This window comes from Pteropus vampyrus, unplaced genomic scaffold, assembly GCF_000151845.1.
Source record: "Pteropus vampyrus isolate Shadow unplaced genomic scaffold, Pvam_2.0 Scaffold483, whole genome shotgun sequence".
Classification (NCBI taxonomy): domain Eukaryota; kingdom Metazoa; phylum Chordata; class Mammalia; order Chiroptera; family Pteropodidae; genus Pteropus; species Pteropus vampyrus.
The window spans coordinates 125,519-143,166 of NW_011889264.1; the positions used below are offsets into that span (position 1 = coordinate 125,519).

Genomic DNA, 17,648 nt, shown 5'->3' on the forward strand with positions numbered 1-17,648 from the left:
TAAAAAAAAAAAAAAAAGAAATAATAAATTCCTTGTACATTTTACCTGTTTTTTCCCCAAAATGGTAACATTTTGCAAAATGAGTACAATATCACAACCAGGATGTTGACATGGGTATAATACATAGATCTTATTTTGACTTCTCCATTTTTACTTTTTACATTTGATTTGTCTTTTAAAGAGAAACTAGGTGGTTTAATTTGTAGAATCAAGAGTCATTTGTTTTTGATTACAGTACTCAGTATGCAAATTATATCTACCTCTTGATACAGAAATGGCACCCTGCGACTTGCTGTAGCATAGGCTTAAAATAAGGTCAGTGGAAGTAAGACTTTGGTTGTGACAAAGCCTGAGAATGTCGTGTTGATCCATCCATCAATAAGAATCATAGGGAGGACATTTGTTACATTCCCTTTCATAATGTCTGTGTGCATAGTGGCATTAGTTATAGAAGGTGGTACTGTTTCCCCTTTTTTTGGAAAAATCTATCCTTTGGGTTATCAAGAAGGACTATTTGAGAATATAATTTCCATTTTCTCTTACTGTGCTTCGAATTAGGACCTATCAGATACTTGGTTCTGATTGAGCATCCTATCGCTTTGCAGTAGGATGGGCACACAGTGGTGGGTTATTCCCACAAAGGTGATGAGAAAGTTGGACAGATCCACTCAGAACCTGATGTTGGAGTCGAGCAGCTCCGGCGCACCCATCTTCACTGAGAGCCAGCCAGGCAAAGGCTCCAGGGCTTCTCCCACAGGCACTGGGCTTTTTTGGGAGGTTCTCCTCAGGGCCTCCTGCCCCTCAGCCTGGGAATTATCTGGTCCAGGACTGGTCCAGGGTCTACTGTGGCCTCAGGCCTAAGTGCACTGCCTCTAGGGGGGCTACATTTGATTTTAAATAAGAATATTCGAAGTTTATAGAATTCTAAAACGGGAACCAAGGAGTCTTTGAAATCTTTTTTTGCATGTTCTCTCTAAACCGTCTGTTAAGACCACATTTTAGAGTGAGGGCTACTAAATGTAGGGTTTTGTTTTTTTTTTGACCCCGCCCCCCTTGCCTCAGTGAAAAAAAGTAGGCTATAAAACAGTATTTACTGTATTTATCACTGCCTAGTACTTAAAATAGTAAATACTAAATTAAAAGTATAGAATAATGTTTGAAGTGATTGAATGAATATTTTGGGAAAACAATGGAATTTTACACACTAAAATGTTAATGGTATTTATTTCTGTTATAATTTGTTTATCAGCGGTAAGAGATGGGTGAAAATGAAATACTTGGTCATAGAAAAAGCTGCGTAGGAAGTCATAAATCCAACCGTTCCCTGAAATATCTCACGCTACTAAAAAGTTTTGTTATCCTTTATTTTGAAAGGCAACATAATAGTTGGGATATGTCATAAAGAAAAAACCATAGCTTAGGTGCAAAGAGGAAATTGGGACACAGTTCCAAAAATAATGGCTTAACACGGCTGAGAGTTTTTAAATGTAATAACAGATAATTGGCGGCTATCTTAATCTTGCTTTAAAACAGCATGCTTAAATTCTGGGATGGAAGACCCACCCACTGGCTGGAGACTGTTTTGGAGACAAAATGGAAATTCTTATCCTCAGTGAGCCCATAGACAAGCGGCATAACTGGGAGATTATAGTTAAGAGTTTTTGTGCTTCAGTTGAATTCATCTGTAAGACAGGATGATCATCTTAGTCTTGCTTAAAAGGTTATAAAAAGAAACTATTTTAAAGTATTGCTTGATTTCAGAAATACAAATTTGATATGTCAAATAATTCTAAATTTACTAGTTTTAAATAAATGTTTATTGAATGTTTAGGTAAGGAACTTGCTAAATGTAACTTTAAAAAAGAATTATTTTCTGAATAGGTAATACTTTACTTGATAAAACAGTTTCAAAAGAGTATGTAGTTTAAAGTCTTCCCTCTCCCCTGTCTGCCAGCTACCATGTTCCTTGCAGTGTTTCCAGGGAGATTTTATGCATATGTGCACATATGTGTATCTGCTTTTTAAAATCGTAGATGATAGCATATTATACGAAGCGCACGTCTCTCTTTCTCACTTTTCTTATCCTTATTTTGTATAATAGTAGTTAAGATAGGTACTCGTTATCTCCATTTTACAAATAAGCAAAAATACCTCAATTTTTTAATAACTTGTCCAAGGTCATAACTTTCTATAACTTGTAAGTTATAGAAAAAATTTACTTCCTAGTTATGGAAGTAGTTATTTTGATATTATTTATTTAACTTCTTTTGAAACCATTTCTAACTTACAGAAAAGTTGCAACAGGAGAATACAGGATTTCATACACCCTTTGCCCAGAGTTTCCATTCAGGTTTCTGTAGCTGTCTCAATAATGTTGGCAAAAGAAATCAACCACGGGAACACATGTTGTTCCCAATTGTCTTGTCTCTCTAGCCTCCTTCAGTCTGGAGTAATTCTTCGGTCTGTCTTTTATGACTTTGATATTTTTGGAGATCACAGGTCCGTCATTTTGTAGACTGCCAATTTGCAGTTGCCCCAGGTTTCTTCAGAATTATACCCACGTTGTGCATTTTGGGCCAGAATATCACAGAAGTTATGTTGTGTTCTTCCCACTGCATCCTATCAGGTGGCATACGACGTTCCATTCCTTGCATTGAAGGGAGAAAATAGAAGAGAGAGGAGGGGAAAGTAACTTATGTTGGTTTGCTTTTCAGAGCATGCTCTGTTCAGTAAATATCTTTTTCTTATAGCATCCTGGCGGAGAAGAGGTTCTGTTGGAACAAGCTGGTGCAGATGCAAGTGAAAGCTTCGAAGACGTAGGCCACTCCTCTGATGCCAGAGAAATGCTAAAACAATACTATATTGGCGATGTGCATCCGGTAAGAATGAACTGAGCTAGGAGTGCGTCTGGAGTGGAAAGCTCCCCAGCAGCCGCAGAACCATGGAAATTTGTTCAACCTAGCCATCAGGCTAAATTTTCTCCAAAGCCATCTAGCCTTACTGTGTGCTAAGATAGAGCTTTTTGTTTGCAAAGCAACACATGTAGTATCTCTGAAAGCTAAGGAAACTGATTTTGGATTTTTTTTTTTTTAATTGATTGATTTTTGTAATGCAGTTAATAACATTTCTACCTAATATAGTCGTTTGGTATTCTTCCAAATTCCTTTAAGAAAGATGGTAACTATGAACTTTTTAAACCATAGCAGTCTAACAAGGGACCCTGAAATGCTCAGAGTCGGGGATGGGGTTGGAGGTGGGGGACAGGACCCTTCTACAGACCTTGACATCTCTCAGGGAGTTCACTACGACCAGAATGTAGTTTCAGGTTCCAAGGTTGGAAATAAACATATAGTGAGAGGTCATTTAGCTATGTCTTAAAATATTGTTTTCCTTTTTTAACAGAATGACCTTAAACCTGAAAGTGGTAGTAAGGTAAGAAGTCATCTGTTCCTCTTGTGTGTTTTAAGTGTTTATATTTCTATTTACTCGAATTAGAATTTTTAAAAAATTATCTTAATAAGAGAAGTGTTTACTTACCCCCCACGCCAAGCAAAAATCCTATTTCTCAGGAATTCGGACTCAGTACCATCTGAGGGAAAAAGAATAGCTGAGTCTTAAACAGTAGGAAACATTTTGCTCATGCTTCTGTTTGCTTTTTTAAAAATTGACTCTCTAAAGCCATGCCCCATATGGTTTTGAAAGAAATTAGTTTATGGGTTCAGTTGTAGAAAAGTGTTTATTCTAAGATTGAATAGTACAGGTGATAATAATTGCTTCTGTGTTGAAAGAAGAATCAGAACGTTGATTTTCTCTTAGAGGTCTTAGAAGGAATTCTAAACTGAAGTAATTGACTAGAGCAGGACTTTCTGTCCCTGTTTTCCAGATTTAAGTCTTTTATCATTTGGCTCAAATGGGCCTACACCTTTCCCATTTACTCAGTGATACAGCAGAAACAAAAGATTAAATATCTGAAAACCTGAATGTACACTGCGTGACGTACCAGAAAGAAAACATGAAAGCCTTTTTGCTTCCCACAAGTTGGATAGTTCATCTCCCTTATTCCCTCACAATTTTCCTTGACTTCTGTCCTTCAGATAGCTATTATACTACCCTCTGATTTAAAGGGACAATTTAGTTGCTACCTAGAACATGATGGAGGTGATCTTCCTTCCCCTTTTCCTCCTTCTAGCTTCTTGCTTCCTTTTCCTCACTGAGCTGAAATTATTGAACACGTTTGACACAGCAGTTAAAGTTGGCCTAGACACAAGAATTCTTTCAACATGACATTGCTTGACAGTGTCTGCCATCTGTTGCTCTGCAATCGAGTGTTTGTGTAAATTCTGTCTCGCCACACTGCTACTCTGAACTGATGAACTGTTTATGAAGGGGGCTGAAATGGCTCTTTAAGTGCTTTGTGAGCACTGTCAGTTTGTTTGTCCTCCCCTCCTAACATTGTACTACCTACTCTTGAATCCTCACTTGTTTAATTAAGAGAAAATTTGAACTAAGCTTGACCTTGCTTATTGAACATGTCCGGAAAGCATTACTATCAGAGGTCAACATTTGATTCAAGGAATATTTCCATTTGTACAGGAGATGCACTTTGTATCTCGGAGCCATAACCTACTTCTGTACAGCAATTATGAGAGTACCCTTTATGTTAAAATAATAGAAAAAATATTTGTGGAATTATAATGTCTAGGAGTCTACAAATTGCTTCTTGTTTCTGCTTTTCTTCCCTGGTAACACAGCGTGTAGGTAGGACCATTCTTAGGAATGGAGAGTGGTGATTTTGAAATTCTGCTCCTCATGCCACCTATATTGGAATCCCTTAGCATATTTTCTGAAATATGTATTTCCTGGGCTTCCATTACTACTCTTCATAATCTCTGGAGGTGGGACTTGGGAATCTGCATTTAAAGTAACCCAGGTAGCCAAGCACCAGACTTTTTGCTGAATGATATGTCTGTCTTTTCATTTGAAAACTTAGGGAACTTTAATCTCCTCTGTGAAAAGCACTGCCTGCCTTCAATAGGCCAAAGAACTAGAGATGTCTCAGCTAAGTTAAAACTGTTGAGCCTTCGACTTTTGGTAAGAAATAAATAAAAAGAAACTCTTTCAGCTCACCAAATTCTGTAATAATTCAGAAGTCTCGAAATGCAGTTTGGTCCCTGCCTGGGTTGAACAGTGATTAAAGGCAGTGTTTTCAAGGCTCGTTTTCCTCACGAATGTTGTACCCAAAGGACAGCCTCCAGTAAGTAGAGTCTGGCGACAGAGCGTTTGCAGTCACACTGCTGCACTTCAGGCAGATCAGGCAAGCAAAGCCTTTTGGAAAAGTTTCAGGACCACCTACATAGGCTGTCATAGAGCTGTAGTTAACCTAGTTTCAGTTCCAAAAAGAAATTCTTGATCCCTCAGATTTACTTCTTACAGAGGTTTTAAATAGGCACTTCTGTATAGGTGTCTCTTTTTAAAATTTTTATCTCTGGTTTAAATATTCACCACAAAGACATGGATATAAAGTTCATTTCATTAATACTTCTTTTGGGTAAGGGTTTCTGAACCTCTATGAAGAAGTGATTTTTTAAAGCCTAATTAAGGTGTGTCTTCTACCCGTGGGACAGAGTTTTCATTTTCCTTTTCCTTCCTCTCTGTTTCTTTATTTCTCTCCTTCTCCTCCTCCTGCAGCTCCATAACTCTTCCCTACTTAAAACTCTTTCCCTTCCCACCCCAAACAGAAGACAGACAACAACAGGATTTGTTATGGTTTTTTAAAAACAAATAAGATTGTCTCCGTAAAGACTTAACCTATTTTCTAAATTCATTCTAAAACTTCAGTTTAACTTTTGAAATCTAATAAATTTCACATATATTAGAAGCAATCTATATGTTAACATTTAAAGGCAGAGACATTTTCTCCTCCCAGATGATACTTTTGTTATGCAGTTTTCTATTACACATACATAATGTATTATACGTATATAACATTCAGTTTACTTTCCCTTATGAGGGGAAACTAAAAAGAATACATTGTTTATAATTATGTAATGTAGTTGGTTATATGGTAAAAATTTCCTTTTAGGAATCATTTAATATTCCTATCATACTTACAATGTAATTATTAAAGTTTGGAATGAGGAGTCAGTTTAGATGAGTAGTGATTGCCATTTATTGAAGAATTTTGTCAGGTTACTTCTTTCTTCCCTGTTTTTGTCTAACATTTATATTTTGTAATATAATCATCTGAAATAAAGCATAGAATGTAATGGCAAAATCATCTTGAAAGACAAAATACCCTCTCTGAGAGATCTCAAGGATTAATGTCTTCTCCTTGTAAATGCTCTATTTAGAAATGTTGTTTTGGTGTCAGAAGGACAAGATAACATTCTTTTTAAATTAGCCCTTCAATGTTATAACAAGTTTTTCATTTCTTAGGTTCCAGTAAAAATCATTTTATTAGCGTTTTAATTTTTTTCTTCAGTGATGTCATATATCATATCATAATGAGTTCTTGAGAGAGTTGTATAGAAATTTATTTTAGAGGATACTTTTCATCCTCAAATTTTGCCCTTATTTTTAGGGAAATATTTTTTTCATGACTGGGCTGACTCTAGGAATATATCCTTTACAAGACAGTAACTGTTAAACTGTATTCTCATCCAGAAAGAAATTTTAGTACATTGGAGCCTTCATGAGAAGGCTGTCTTCAAGATTCATACCATATGGTTGTGTCATAGTTGGGACTATAAAATGTTGAAATCATGTACTTTCAATACTCAAACTTTTCAGGTCATAAGATGAATCTGATACTAAAATTCATATGGTGATAGATCATGTTATTAAAGTCCATTTTATTATGGGAGAAAAATCCTTTCTAGTAGTGTTTGAAACCAAAAGTTCTCACATTGTTTTCATAAGTTACTGGCCACGTGGATACCAACATGTTCTAAATAAAAAGCTGTAAAAAGTACCAGACCACCCAAATATTCGTTAAATTTACTTAAGGTGTCCTATGGCTTAAAAATCCACTGTTTCTAATTTTAATTACTTGAATCTTCATGGAATAGCAAACATACAATTTAGAAATCGAAACATAAGTTCCTTATATACATTATAATATATTTCTCTTTCATTTAAACCTTTGAAAGTCTAAATATAAACTATTTAGGCTGAAAGTACTTTTATAATGACATGTCTATGTATTTTAAGCACCGTAATCATAATTCTGGCACATTGTTTCCTGTGTTTATGTCCTAGTGACAAAGTAACACCATTTTCAAGCGTGCATTCTCCCTTGTTTTCTATAAACAGGGTTGCATAGTGAAACCATACCTACTGACTCCAAGTTCCCTCCCATATATTTGCCAATTATGACATTTATTTATTATTCTTTTATTAGTATTAAAGAGGGTCAGTACTTATGGCACAGTGCCTCTAGAATAATATCTGGAAAAACACATCTTTATATACCTGGTGTAGGATAGAAAAATCTACACATAGTAGTGTTCCTTCAGTCTTTTAGACATGAGAGAATAGCATTTCCTTCTCTCTAACCTTTAGAAAGCTGCTTTTGTAGGTTTTGCTAAAATTCCCTTGGGTCAAAAACAGTTTTAAGTTAATTGAATATGACTTTAGAGTTCAAGTTCATCTTGTCTGAGCCTTTTATTTTATAAGTGAGGAAATTGATTTAGCATTGAGCTTGAAGGTCTTAGACATAATTTCAGTTATGAGCCGTTTTATGAAAAGTTTACTTGGATGTTATGAAATATTATTTTCTTATATTCTACAAAGTTCAGATTTAGTATTTATATGTATATTAATATATTATTTATTTTATGAGGGAATTAAAGCTTTTAATGAACCTTGAACTTTAGGAACCAATTTATTTAAACAGTTAATTTCTGTTAATTTTGAACTAAAAGCAGAGTAGACTTAAAACAGTTTGGTTGTTTGGAAATGTATTGCAAACTCCTTGGAGGATAAAGAAACATGCATATTAATTACTTGGTAAGGCTTTTGCTAAAATCTGGATTTGAGCTGCTGTCTTGTAACTAAAATCAGATAGTATTGCAGTTACTATTTTCCATGTCAAAGATCGAGTTGTAGTCACTGTTCTCTTGACCAAGAATCTTGCATGTAAATTAAAATGTAGGCGAGAACATAACCAGCCAGATATGCCTGAACACCCAAAGGGATAAGTGAAAGTCAGTCATAAACTGTAGGAATTTTACTTAAACATCTGTTAGATTCAGCCCAGAGCTTTGGAGTGAAAATAAGCATTGGGGAACTGTGTATAGAGAGAACAGAAGGGTAGAGGTGAAGGAAGGTTTTGTGTTAACAGAACTTTTTTCTTTTTAATTTTGTAAATTTAAAAATAACTTATTTGGCTTTTTTTCCGTACTTGGCTGAGGTACTTGGCTACTAAGAGCAGTGTCTTAAATAACTCTTTCATTATAGTTGATTAAAAGTGGAGTCACTGTAGTTTCGCATTTACTTGGCTGTCAGTATCCCAAAGAGAGGATGTGCTTCTTTCTTGTCTCTTTACTGCACTGTTTTAGGGAAGTTGGTCTTTTTGCCTCTGGAGACAGATCGATCTTAAAACAGAAGTTGAAATACTTGGTTAAAAAAAATGTATATTTTAATTTTTTATTGCTTATTAGAAACTATTAAAATTTCAGTATTTTATGGTGTTGATTCTCTGTTTTAATTAAGATGTATTCCTAAACGTGGAATTAATACTATTATGGTAGATATGTCTCAGATAACAGTAATCTCTCTGTCTTTCTTCTCTCAATTTGTTCACTACATTGTCTAAGGCTCGCTAGTTAGCACACATCTAGGGCTTTTGGTTGTAAAAGCAGTTGAAAGCTTTGAAATCTAGAGACTCCATTTATATGAACTATATATCTGGCTTTTAATGTGATTACAGATTAAGCTACATAATACACATATGTAAACTCCATAGTGCTTTCATGTAAACCTTTCAAATTACCCCATTTTTTAAAAAAATACTATGTTTTTTGTTCTTTAAATCATTTGTGTATATGTGGATAAAGCATATAAGACCATGGACTTTTCTCGATGTAATTCAATTATTTCTTGCCTACTATAGGCAACATTATAAATTAATTTGTTGCACACGCCATCATCACTTTCCAAATCTGTGAAACACTTGTATTTCTCAAAGATTGACCTCTGACATGTTTTAATTAGGATGTATTCCTAAACGTGGAATTAATACTATTATGGTAGATATGTCTCAGATAACAGTAATCATCAAGGTCTCAAGGAAATATAGTAGTATATTAATATGGTTTATCTAAAACTTTTTATTAGAAGTTTTACTTTCCTATAGGCTAATTTCTTTCAGGTTTGGGGCATGTATTCATTTGCATGACAGTATTTTGGATATATGAAATTAAAACTCATTTCATGGTCTGTTCTTCAAGTAGGCCAGTATGTAGGGTTTTTGGAAATTCTTGGAGATTATTGAAAATGATGGTTAAACAGAGTTAATATCTGTGCTCACACCCTGGAGTACTTTTACATATTGGCCAAGATGATATTTTAGGCAGCAGTAATCTATGTTAATGGGTTATTGTCCTCTGGCAATAAGTTAGCAGGCCTTTTGTACTGTACAGTTAATTAATAGAATCAATAACTTTATTTGATATTTACTTAATTTGAATTAAAAAAATTAGTAACAGCTTTATTAAGATATAATTCAGATCTCATCCAGTTTACCTATTTAAGATGTATAAGCCAAGAGTTTTTAGTATATTCACAGGGCTGCACAACCATAATCAGTCAATTTTGAAATATTTTCGTCATTCCAAAAAGAAACCCAAAACCATTAGCAGTCATTTTCAATTTTCCTTCAACTCTTCTTCCCCTGAGTCCTAGGGAACTAGTGCTCTGCTTTCTGCCTCTAAATTTATTTATTCTGAACATTTATTTATTCTGAACATTTCATACAAATGGACTTATAATATGTGGTCTGTTGTATCTTTCACTAGCCTAACGTTTTCAAGAATTTTCCACGTTATAGCATATATCAGAACTTCATTACTTTTTATTGCCAAAATTTCGTTTTTAAGATTATTTTGGTATTTTCTTTTTCTTCACTCCATTCTTCCCCTTTTCATTGTGAAATAAGCCCTCAGGTTACTAATTATAATTATTATGATTTCAGAGAGTAATCCACTTCATTTCTATAGGCCACAAAACAATCATCTGCATGCTCCAGAGCATTTCATAGTTAATCTAAAAATTATAAGACAAGAATTTCTATTCAGAATGTTTTCAGAAAATGTAATCTTAGCTACTGCCAGTGGCAAGCCCAACTGAACCAGATGTATCATTGTGACTGCAAATTAGTTCATTTCAATATAGTTTGTTTCAATAGCATTATTTTTTACATCTAAAAAATGTTTAGGTGCTTTCTCTGTGCTTTCATTAATGGTTCTTCACTAGGGAATATCAGTATATTATTAGAAATAGAATTCCTGGTACTCCCATCACGTGTAGATTTGTAAACATCAAATTGCATGAAAGATGAAGTTCTCTTATTAGCTACAGATTTTATGTAGATATCCAAGATTTATGTACTGTGTTAATCTTCATTCTTTTTGTTTGTCATTTTTTGATATGCATCTTCTTCAGGAGCCTTCGAAAAATAACACGTGCAAAAGGTTAGTATCCCCTTAACACACTTTCTTACACTCAACACAATGTCCGGCAAGAGGTTCTTCCATGGGGTGAGGGGGTAGATGGGGTTAAAGGGGTCAAATATGTGGTGATAAAAAGAAATCTAACTATGGATGGTGAACACACAATGTAATATATATATATATGGGCCTTACTGCTAAATCGTATACTTGAAACTTACTGGATTTCGTTAACCAATGTCACCGTAATGAAAAACAAACAAATAAATAAAAGAGGTTCTTCCATAAATATACATGTATGACATAACTTAAGAGTACAGTTTGACAGCTAGTTCTTTTTTGGCCAAAATTATTGTGAATTCAGTAATTCCTTAGTATTAGCAAAATTAATTTTTACAGTTTTAATCATTTTGAGTAATCTCAAAAGTTCATGCCTTGAGTAATTTTTAAATCTTGTGACATAAATTAAAGTCACGTTCAGTAAAAGGTTAGTATGCATGGACAAGTAACAGTTACTAAGTCAAGCCTAGTCTCTGCAGCTCAGCTCAGCTCAACTAAGCAACTTCCACTTAAAACTTAAATGTCATTTAATCCTCACAACCACTCTGTAAGGTAGGTGCTATTACTGTTTTGCAGAAGAAAAAATTGTATATTGCAGTCATATTCAAGAATTTGGGTTTTCTCAAAGGTTTACTTACAAAAAGGCTTTTGCAGTAATATCAGTGATATAGTAATATTAACTCTGAAAGGTTTGAATTTATCATCCTTTAAGTGCCTCTACTTGAGATGACTATGGAGTCCTTGGCTTGTGAAAATCTTTCTAGAGATTATATGGAACACTCTATTTTATCTTTCTGATGTCTCACTTAATGCAATTCAGAGAGAGAAAATGTGTCTTTTTTCACCATAAAAATATCATGTCTTTTTTAATTTGAGGTGATGGACAGAATATTAGAAAAATGCAAACTTGAAGGAAACTGTTAGTAAATTCAGCTTCCTTAATATTAGGGATTTATTTTACGCTCAGCTAAATGCTTCATAAATAATTTGAAAACACAAACCACAAGCTTGCAATAGACTTATGCTACAGATAAAACTGATTAAGAATTATAATGCAGAATATATAAAGAATTCTTACAAATCAATTTAAAAGCAGTAGAATATGAGAAAAAGACTTAAGCACCTTAAGGAAACAAATATAAGCCTATGAAAAAGAGGTATAATTTCATTTGTCATCAGAAAGATGTGAATTAAAATCATAGGGTGTATTTCACACTTAGCAGATTGGCAAAATTTAAAAATTCTAGAAATCAGAAGAGTTGTTTAGGAAGTAGATCACCAAGATTCTTAGGCTAATATAAATGGGTACGATCACTTTGAAAAACAGTTTGACATTGTCTAGTAAGCTTGACAATATGAATACTTGACCCAGCAATTCCATTTCTAGGGATGTACATGAGAAATGTGCGTACAAGTATACCAGGAAGCACATACAAAAATGTTGATAGCAGCATTATTCAAGCTCTTAAAACATGGGAAATAACCCAGATTACCATTCATTAATAAAATGAATGAATTAATTCATTCTGGTATATTCATACAGTAGACTACTACAAAGCAATAAAAATTAATGAGTTACAACTACATGCAATAACCTGGATGAGCCTCCAAGAAGAGAGTTCTTTCGTCGTATGGCCAGGATGTTGTTGTTGAACCTTAATCTCCTTTGGTGCAGTATAAATGCATTTTCTCTGGTCTTGTTCTCAGTGGCAGTTAAGTATCATGAAGGATTATGTGAGGATTGGTGGTCAACCATTCTCAGTCTTTTGTACTAAAGAATTTCTCTTCATTGCTTTCTCAAGGATCCTGCTTTTGAACTCTCTTGTCTCTTGTGGTTGCTCCAAGATTTCTGAATTCATGACTCTATGGGGAGATTACTTCCAGGTTCCCATGTGTCACATTACTGTTGTACATGCCAACTCACTTTTTCTTTTTCTTTTTTTTTTTTTAAACAAAGCTACCTGGCTGATACTCTAAACTTGTCCAGAACAGCTTTTGCCATACTTAAATGTACAAAGTGCTAGGCATGTTTAGGCAAAAAGAATCATTTTTATTATTAAACCTCAACTGGCTTTATTGGCTTCAAAACCTTTTAATACCAAGGCTGCACATGTCTTAAGTAGAGGGGCAGCCTAGTCGTTTGGATCATGGAAGAATTACACTTTAAAACTAGCAGTGCTAATAAGCTCTATTGGAGAAGAATTATTTCAAGGAGAATGATGACATTCTGAAACCCCTAAGGAAAGTCTCATACAGGACTTTTTAAGCCAACTGCCATTTACCTAACTTTATTAGAACTGTCAACATATTCTCTGTGTGTATGTGTGCGTGCACATGTGCACCTGTCTGTGTGTTCATTCTTATTTAACTAGAAATTAAGAGGATGGATTTGGAATCAGACTGCTTCACTAACTTCACTTTGTGATTTTTGGATGTAAAACTTTGTATAAAATATATATAATAGTAGAATTTATTTCATAGGGTTGTTGTGAGGATTAAATTTAAAAAACACATGTGAGGCAAATATATTGCCAATAGTTGTGTTAGATGTTATTGCTTCTAATTTTACAATTATATATGTGAAATGGTGGCTTTTTTTTTTTTTTTGGTTTAAGAATGTTAATTGCAGAATATGTGAAAAACAGAGCGCAAAGAAGAAAAATTTAAACTATCTATAATTCCATAACCCAGAAAGAACCACTATATGCCTTTGTAAAAACACATGTTGGTGTGTATATACATATATTTTTTGGTGTCTTATGATACATTCTGTTTTTAATCTTTTAAAAATTATCACTTAATGTTGTTACTCCAATTTAAATATTTGTTCATTTCTAATTACTGTGTGATAAAAGCAGTAAATCTAAACTCTTTGCTCATAAAAATATTAAAATGAGGATGCTGAAAGATAGGAAACATTTGGTATAAAATGCTCACTATTTTATTGTTTTTTTCCCCCCAACTTCTAGTTGCTGGTCGTATTGGATTTTCCCCATCATAGGTGCTATCCTCTTAGGTTTCTTGTACCGTTACTACTACACGTCGGAAAGCAAATCCTCCTGAGGAGGCCTCGTTGAAGTCTGGAAAGCATATCTACTTGGGAGTGAAAACTAGAGACATGTTTGGAGACTCCAGCGGTGCCCTGTTCTCAAATCCTGCCACTTGTATTCTTCCCCCTTGGAGCCCAGATGGTTGGACAGACATCCACCTCAGACCTGGGGACAGTGCCCTTCTTTCTCAGAGCCTTACTCTAAAAGCACCTGCTCATCGTTATGAATCTTTGCCAATGTTTCCATGAGCACCTTTATATCACAAAGTTTTCTGTTAATAATTGCAATCCATATGTCCTAGTGACTTTGCCCTTTGGTAAAAATGCCTGCTTTCCAATATTTTGCACATTAGACATTCTTAACATGGCAGCACATTCTGGTTTTGAAGCTTTCCTTTTTTCAAAGTAAATATTAGTATTTTTTAATTCTGACTTAATTCTGTTATTTGTCATAAGGGGTTTAATTCATGAAGTAAAGTTGCATACCTATGATGTAAACCACAGCTGCCAAATGGTCTTGTTCCTTGTTTATATTTGGTAAAACTAGAAAGAACTATGTGATTATCTCCATCCTCCTAAGCTAGTGTAACAGGTAACTCTAGCCACTTGCTAAGTCCACCAGGTGGTGCTGGATAGAGATGCTTCCCTTTTATTTCTTGGAATGGAGAACAGGGAAAGGGAGAGATGAATTGGGATGATAGGGTGAATTCATAGCAATCTTTCTTTTGAAAAATATTGAGAAATACTACTATAGGGCAGGAGTTTAGAAAAAGCACCAAAGACTTCATCATTTACTTTTTGGTTTGGCGCCCATTTCTAGCCATCTTTTTTCTTTTTTTTCCTCCTAACCATCTTATATTAGTAAAATGTAAATTTGTGCTTATGTCTGTAGAGATTTACCAGGGATTTTTACTGCTTTTTTGTTTATTGATTAGCACAGTTTTTATTCCTTGTTTTAACAAAAGTAGTAAGGGACTCCAAATTGATTAGAATTAGACATACAGTATTTGATCTTCTGTTTGCCCTGTAAAATAACTTGCATAGTCAAGTGGCATTTGAAAGGTGCGGATGATGACAAAAGAATGTTTTCCATTTTATCTGTTTTTTACCTCCATGGCTCCAATTTGTGGTTTTGTCGTTTTTCCACTGAAGAAAAAAAAAAAGAGCTGGTATTTTTTTTTCCCTCAATGAGTGTTTCATTGAGGAGTAGGTTATTACTTAGAATTATGTTACTGTTTCTCTTTGGTTCAGGAATTTCTTTGGCATATTTGCCTTTACTTTTATTTTCCCTGTGGAAGTACCTGAGGAGACAGTACACTGGCTGTTTTCTGCTAACAACTGTGGTGATTTTTCTCCCTTCCCTTTGAGGATTACCAGTCTCTTCTGAGCCATTGTCATATGCAGCAGGGAGCCGTGTGGTTCAAGAAAGACCATGTTCACTCCTCTGTGTCTCCTCCCCGATTCCTGCTTGCCAGGGACTTGACAAGACAGGAAACTGCCCAGCAAACCAGTTGCCCAGGCAAACTATTTAAGAAAAAGTTCAACTCAGGTCTTGTATCCTGTGATTTAGCAGTTGAGTGAATTCGGAATTCATCAAAATAATATTACCCTTGTATTTGCATGCTTGGATATGACCTTATGGAGTAATTTTTTTTTTGATTTCTGGATGACTTTTATATATGAGGGGTAGGGATATAGTCAAACTTTTTATCATTAGAAAATGTTTTGTATGTGTTATATGATGCCACTTTAAGATAATTTACTGGAAAAAAAATACTTTGGTTATTGTGTAGCAAAAGTGGTGTGACTATTGATGCTCCTTCATCTGAAGACAAGGAAGGGTTGCCTTGAATAAGAATTGGTATAATTGACATAATATAGGTTGCATGATTACAGCTACATTGGGGTAGAAGTAAAGGACAAAGGAGCATTGAGATAGAAGGGGAACATTCAAGCCTAAAACTAAGCCAGAAGATAACTTGGATCAATCAAAAGTGTATTGGCAGTCTCCAAAATTGAATGAAAAACATCTGGCTTATAAGAAACATTAGAGAACAATCGTCTTAAATAAAATTGGTGTTTTTGGTATTTTTAGCATAAACACCAATGCAAAGGTGTGTTTTTCTATTTCACATTGGCTGACTTTTCCTGTTTATATCTGGACTTGTTTTTACTCAGAGCCAGAGGAAAAGATTTTTAGACTTTGTCTCTACCATCCATGAAATCCATCCAATCCCAGGGCTGCTTTTGATCTACCGCTAATGTGATGTCACTTTATATTATAAAAACCACTTTTGGGTCCATTTACTATTATTCTGCTGCCTACATAAACAGCCAGGTAAAAGAGCTTATGTGAGAGTTTGCAGAGGTTTCTCTAGAACAATAAATTAACACAGTATTTTAGCCAAATCCATCAAAAAAGACTTCTGTTTTAAGAGGTAGACTCAAATTATTGACAGTCTCAACATTGGTAGGTCATGAAAACCCCTCTGGAGCAAGTGGAGCCAGGCTCTGTTGGCTGACCGTGCCCGCTAACACTGGTCTCTGGGCTGTTTGTTTATTTCCAAGGAAGATCACTTGCTGCTGCACACCATACTGTACACGTAATGACTGGGGACCACAAAAGGAGGAGATGAGTGAAAATTTGTGCCACCAAAATAAGGATGTTAGTGCCAAGTCTCCAAATTTTCTTAGCTCCTGTTTGGTTTCCAAATGGCTTCTACGTTTGTAAAGACAAGAAAGTAATGGGAATAGAGTTTATATTGTGTTCTTATGCGACCACTTAAGCAGAAACAAAAATCCATCGGGACCTATAATTTGGGCGTGTAAAGTTCTCTGAGCAGTTGTCATAAATGCATATGTTGTGAAATAAGAGCTTGGTCGAGTTTATACTCATGTAGTTCTGACGTGGAGCAATGAAAAATGCTTTCAGGCCAGCTACATCATTACTCATGGTATCTAGTGCTGAACATCTCAAGTGTTAGCTATCTGGTTAAATCCGATTTTAGGAGATTAAAATGCAGAATGTTAATGTTCATTACTTCCTTCCCTAGGAGAAATGGATTTAGACATGTCTTGTCTCAACAAGAAATTGATTCTTTTTTAACCATCTCGTTCAGTGGCCAAATAATCACGAAAGTAATGAGAAGTTTGGTTACATCCGGCTGTTGTGCTGTGAAAGAGCCTGGTTTAGAATTTGTGGGGCGATCTCAGAAGGAGGTTCCAAGAAGCAGAGGGCGTTAAGTTACCTGCCCTCCATCTAGCATCTTACTCTTGTGAGTTTTATGAGTTGCTCTTGGCCCACATTTATATGCTACATTTGTTATTTTGGCGAAATACTACTGCGGTTATTTAACTTCCTTTCTTTTTACTTCACCCTTGACTGTGAATGAGTAATGTTAACATTCCTTTCATGTATTCAATAATGGAGTTTGTTTACCTACTTTATTTCGGCATATTTTGAACAAAGATCTTTGTCTCTTTCTGCTGGAATGTGCGCATAGTGAATGTTTGTTAGAACTACACACAATAAAGATACTGTTTTCCTTTCCTCACCCTGACTACAGTTATTTTTTTTTTTTTTTTAATTTTTAAGTATTTTTTTAATCTTAAAGTAGAAGTTGTTGGCTCTGTAATCCTCAGGTGTTCTGGAAGAAAAGATTTTGAGAAGCATGAAAGTCACCTGTATCTGCGTTAATAACTGTGTGTAGCATAATGTGGGAAGTTCTGGAGTTCTTCAAGATTCTTCCTGCAGCTCTTCCCTTGAAGTGAGTTGCTCATTTGGAATCATGAGAGACAAAAATCAAGACTTTTGCTGTATTGATGCATGCGAAGTGGCAACCAGGTAGGCACGCTGGGAGTTCTGTTTTTAC

The 17,648-nt window shown here is 34.9% G+C and overlaps 1 protein-coding gene across 4 annotated transcripts in view; it reads left to right on the forward strand.

Moving 5' to 3' along the window:
* The window catches only part of LOC105307204 (cytochrome b5 type B), a 24,257-nt gene extending 6,927 nt beyond the window's left edge, over nucleotides 1–17,330 (forward strand). Inside the window, exons 2-5 of one of the 4 annotated variants that reach the window (XM_011382581.2) lie at nucleotides 2,751–2,879; nucleotides 3,403–3,432; nucleotides 10,663–10,691; nucleotides 13,697–17,330. In XM_011382581.2, coding sequence (XP_011380883.1) covers nucleotides 2,751–2,879; nucleotides 3,403–3,432; nucleotides 10,663–10,691; nucleotides 13,697–13,790 — 282 coding nt within the window. In that variant the 3' untranslated portion in view covers nucleotides 13,791–17,330. Of the gene's footprint in view, nucleotides 1–2,750; nucleotides 2,880–3,402; nucleotides 3,436–10,660; nucleotides 10,692–13,694 lie in introns of all 4 variants that reach the window. The other 3 variants (XM_011382582.2, XM_023524627.1, XM_023524628.1) reach the window with 3 other exon arrangements.
* The last annotated feature ends 318 nt before the right edge of the window (nucleotides 17,331–17,648 follow it).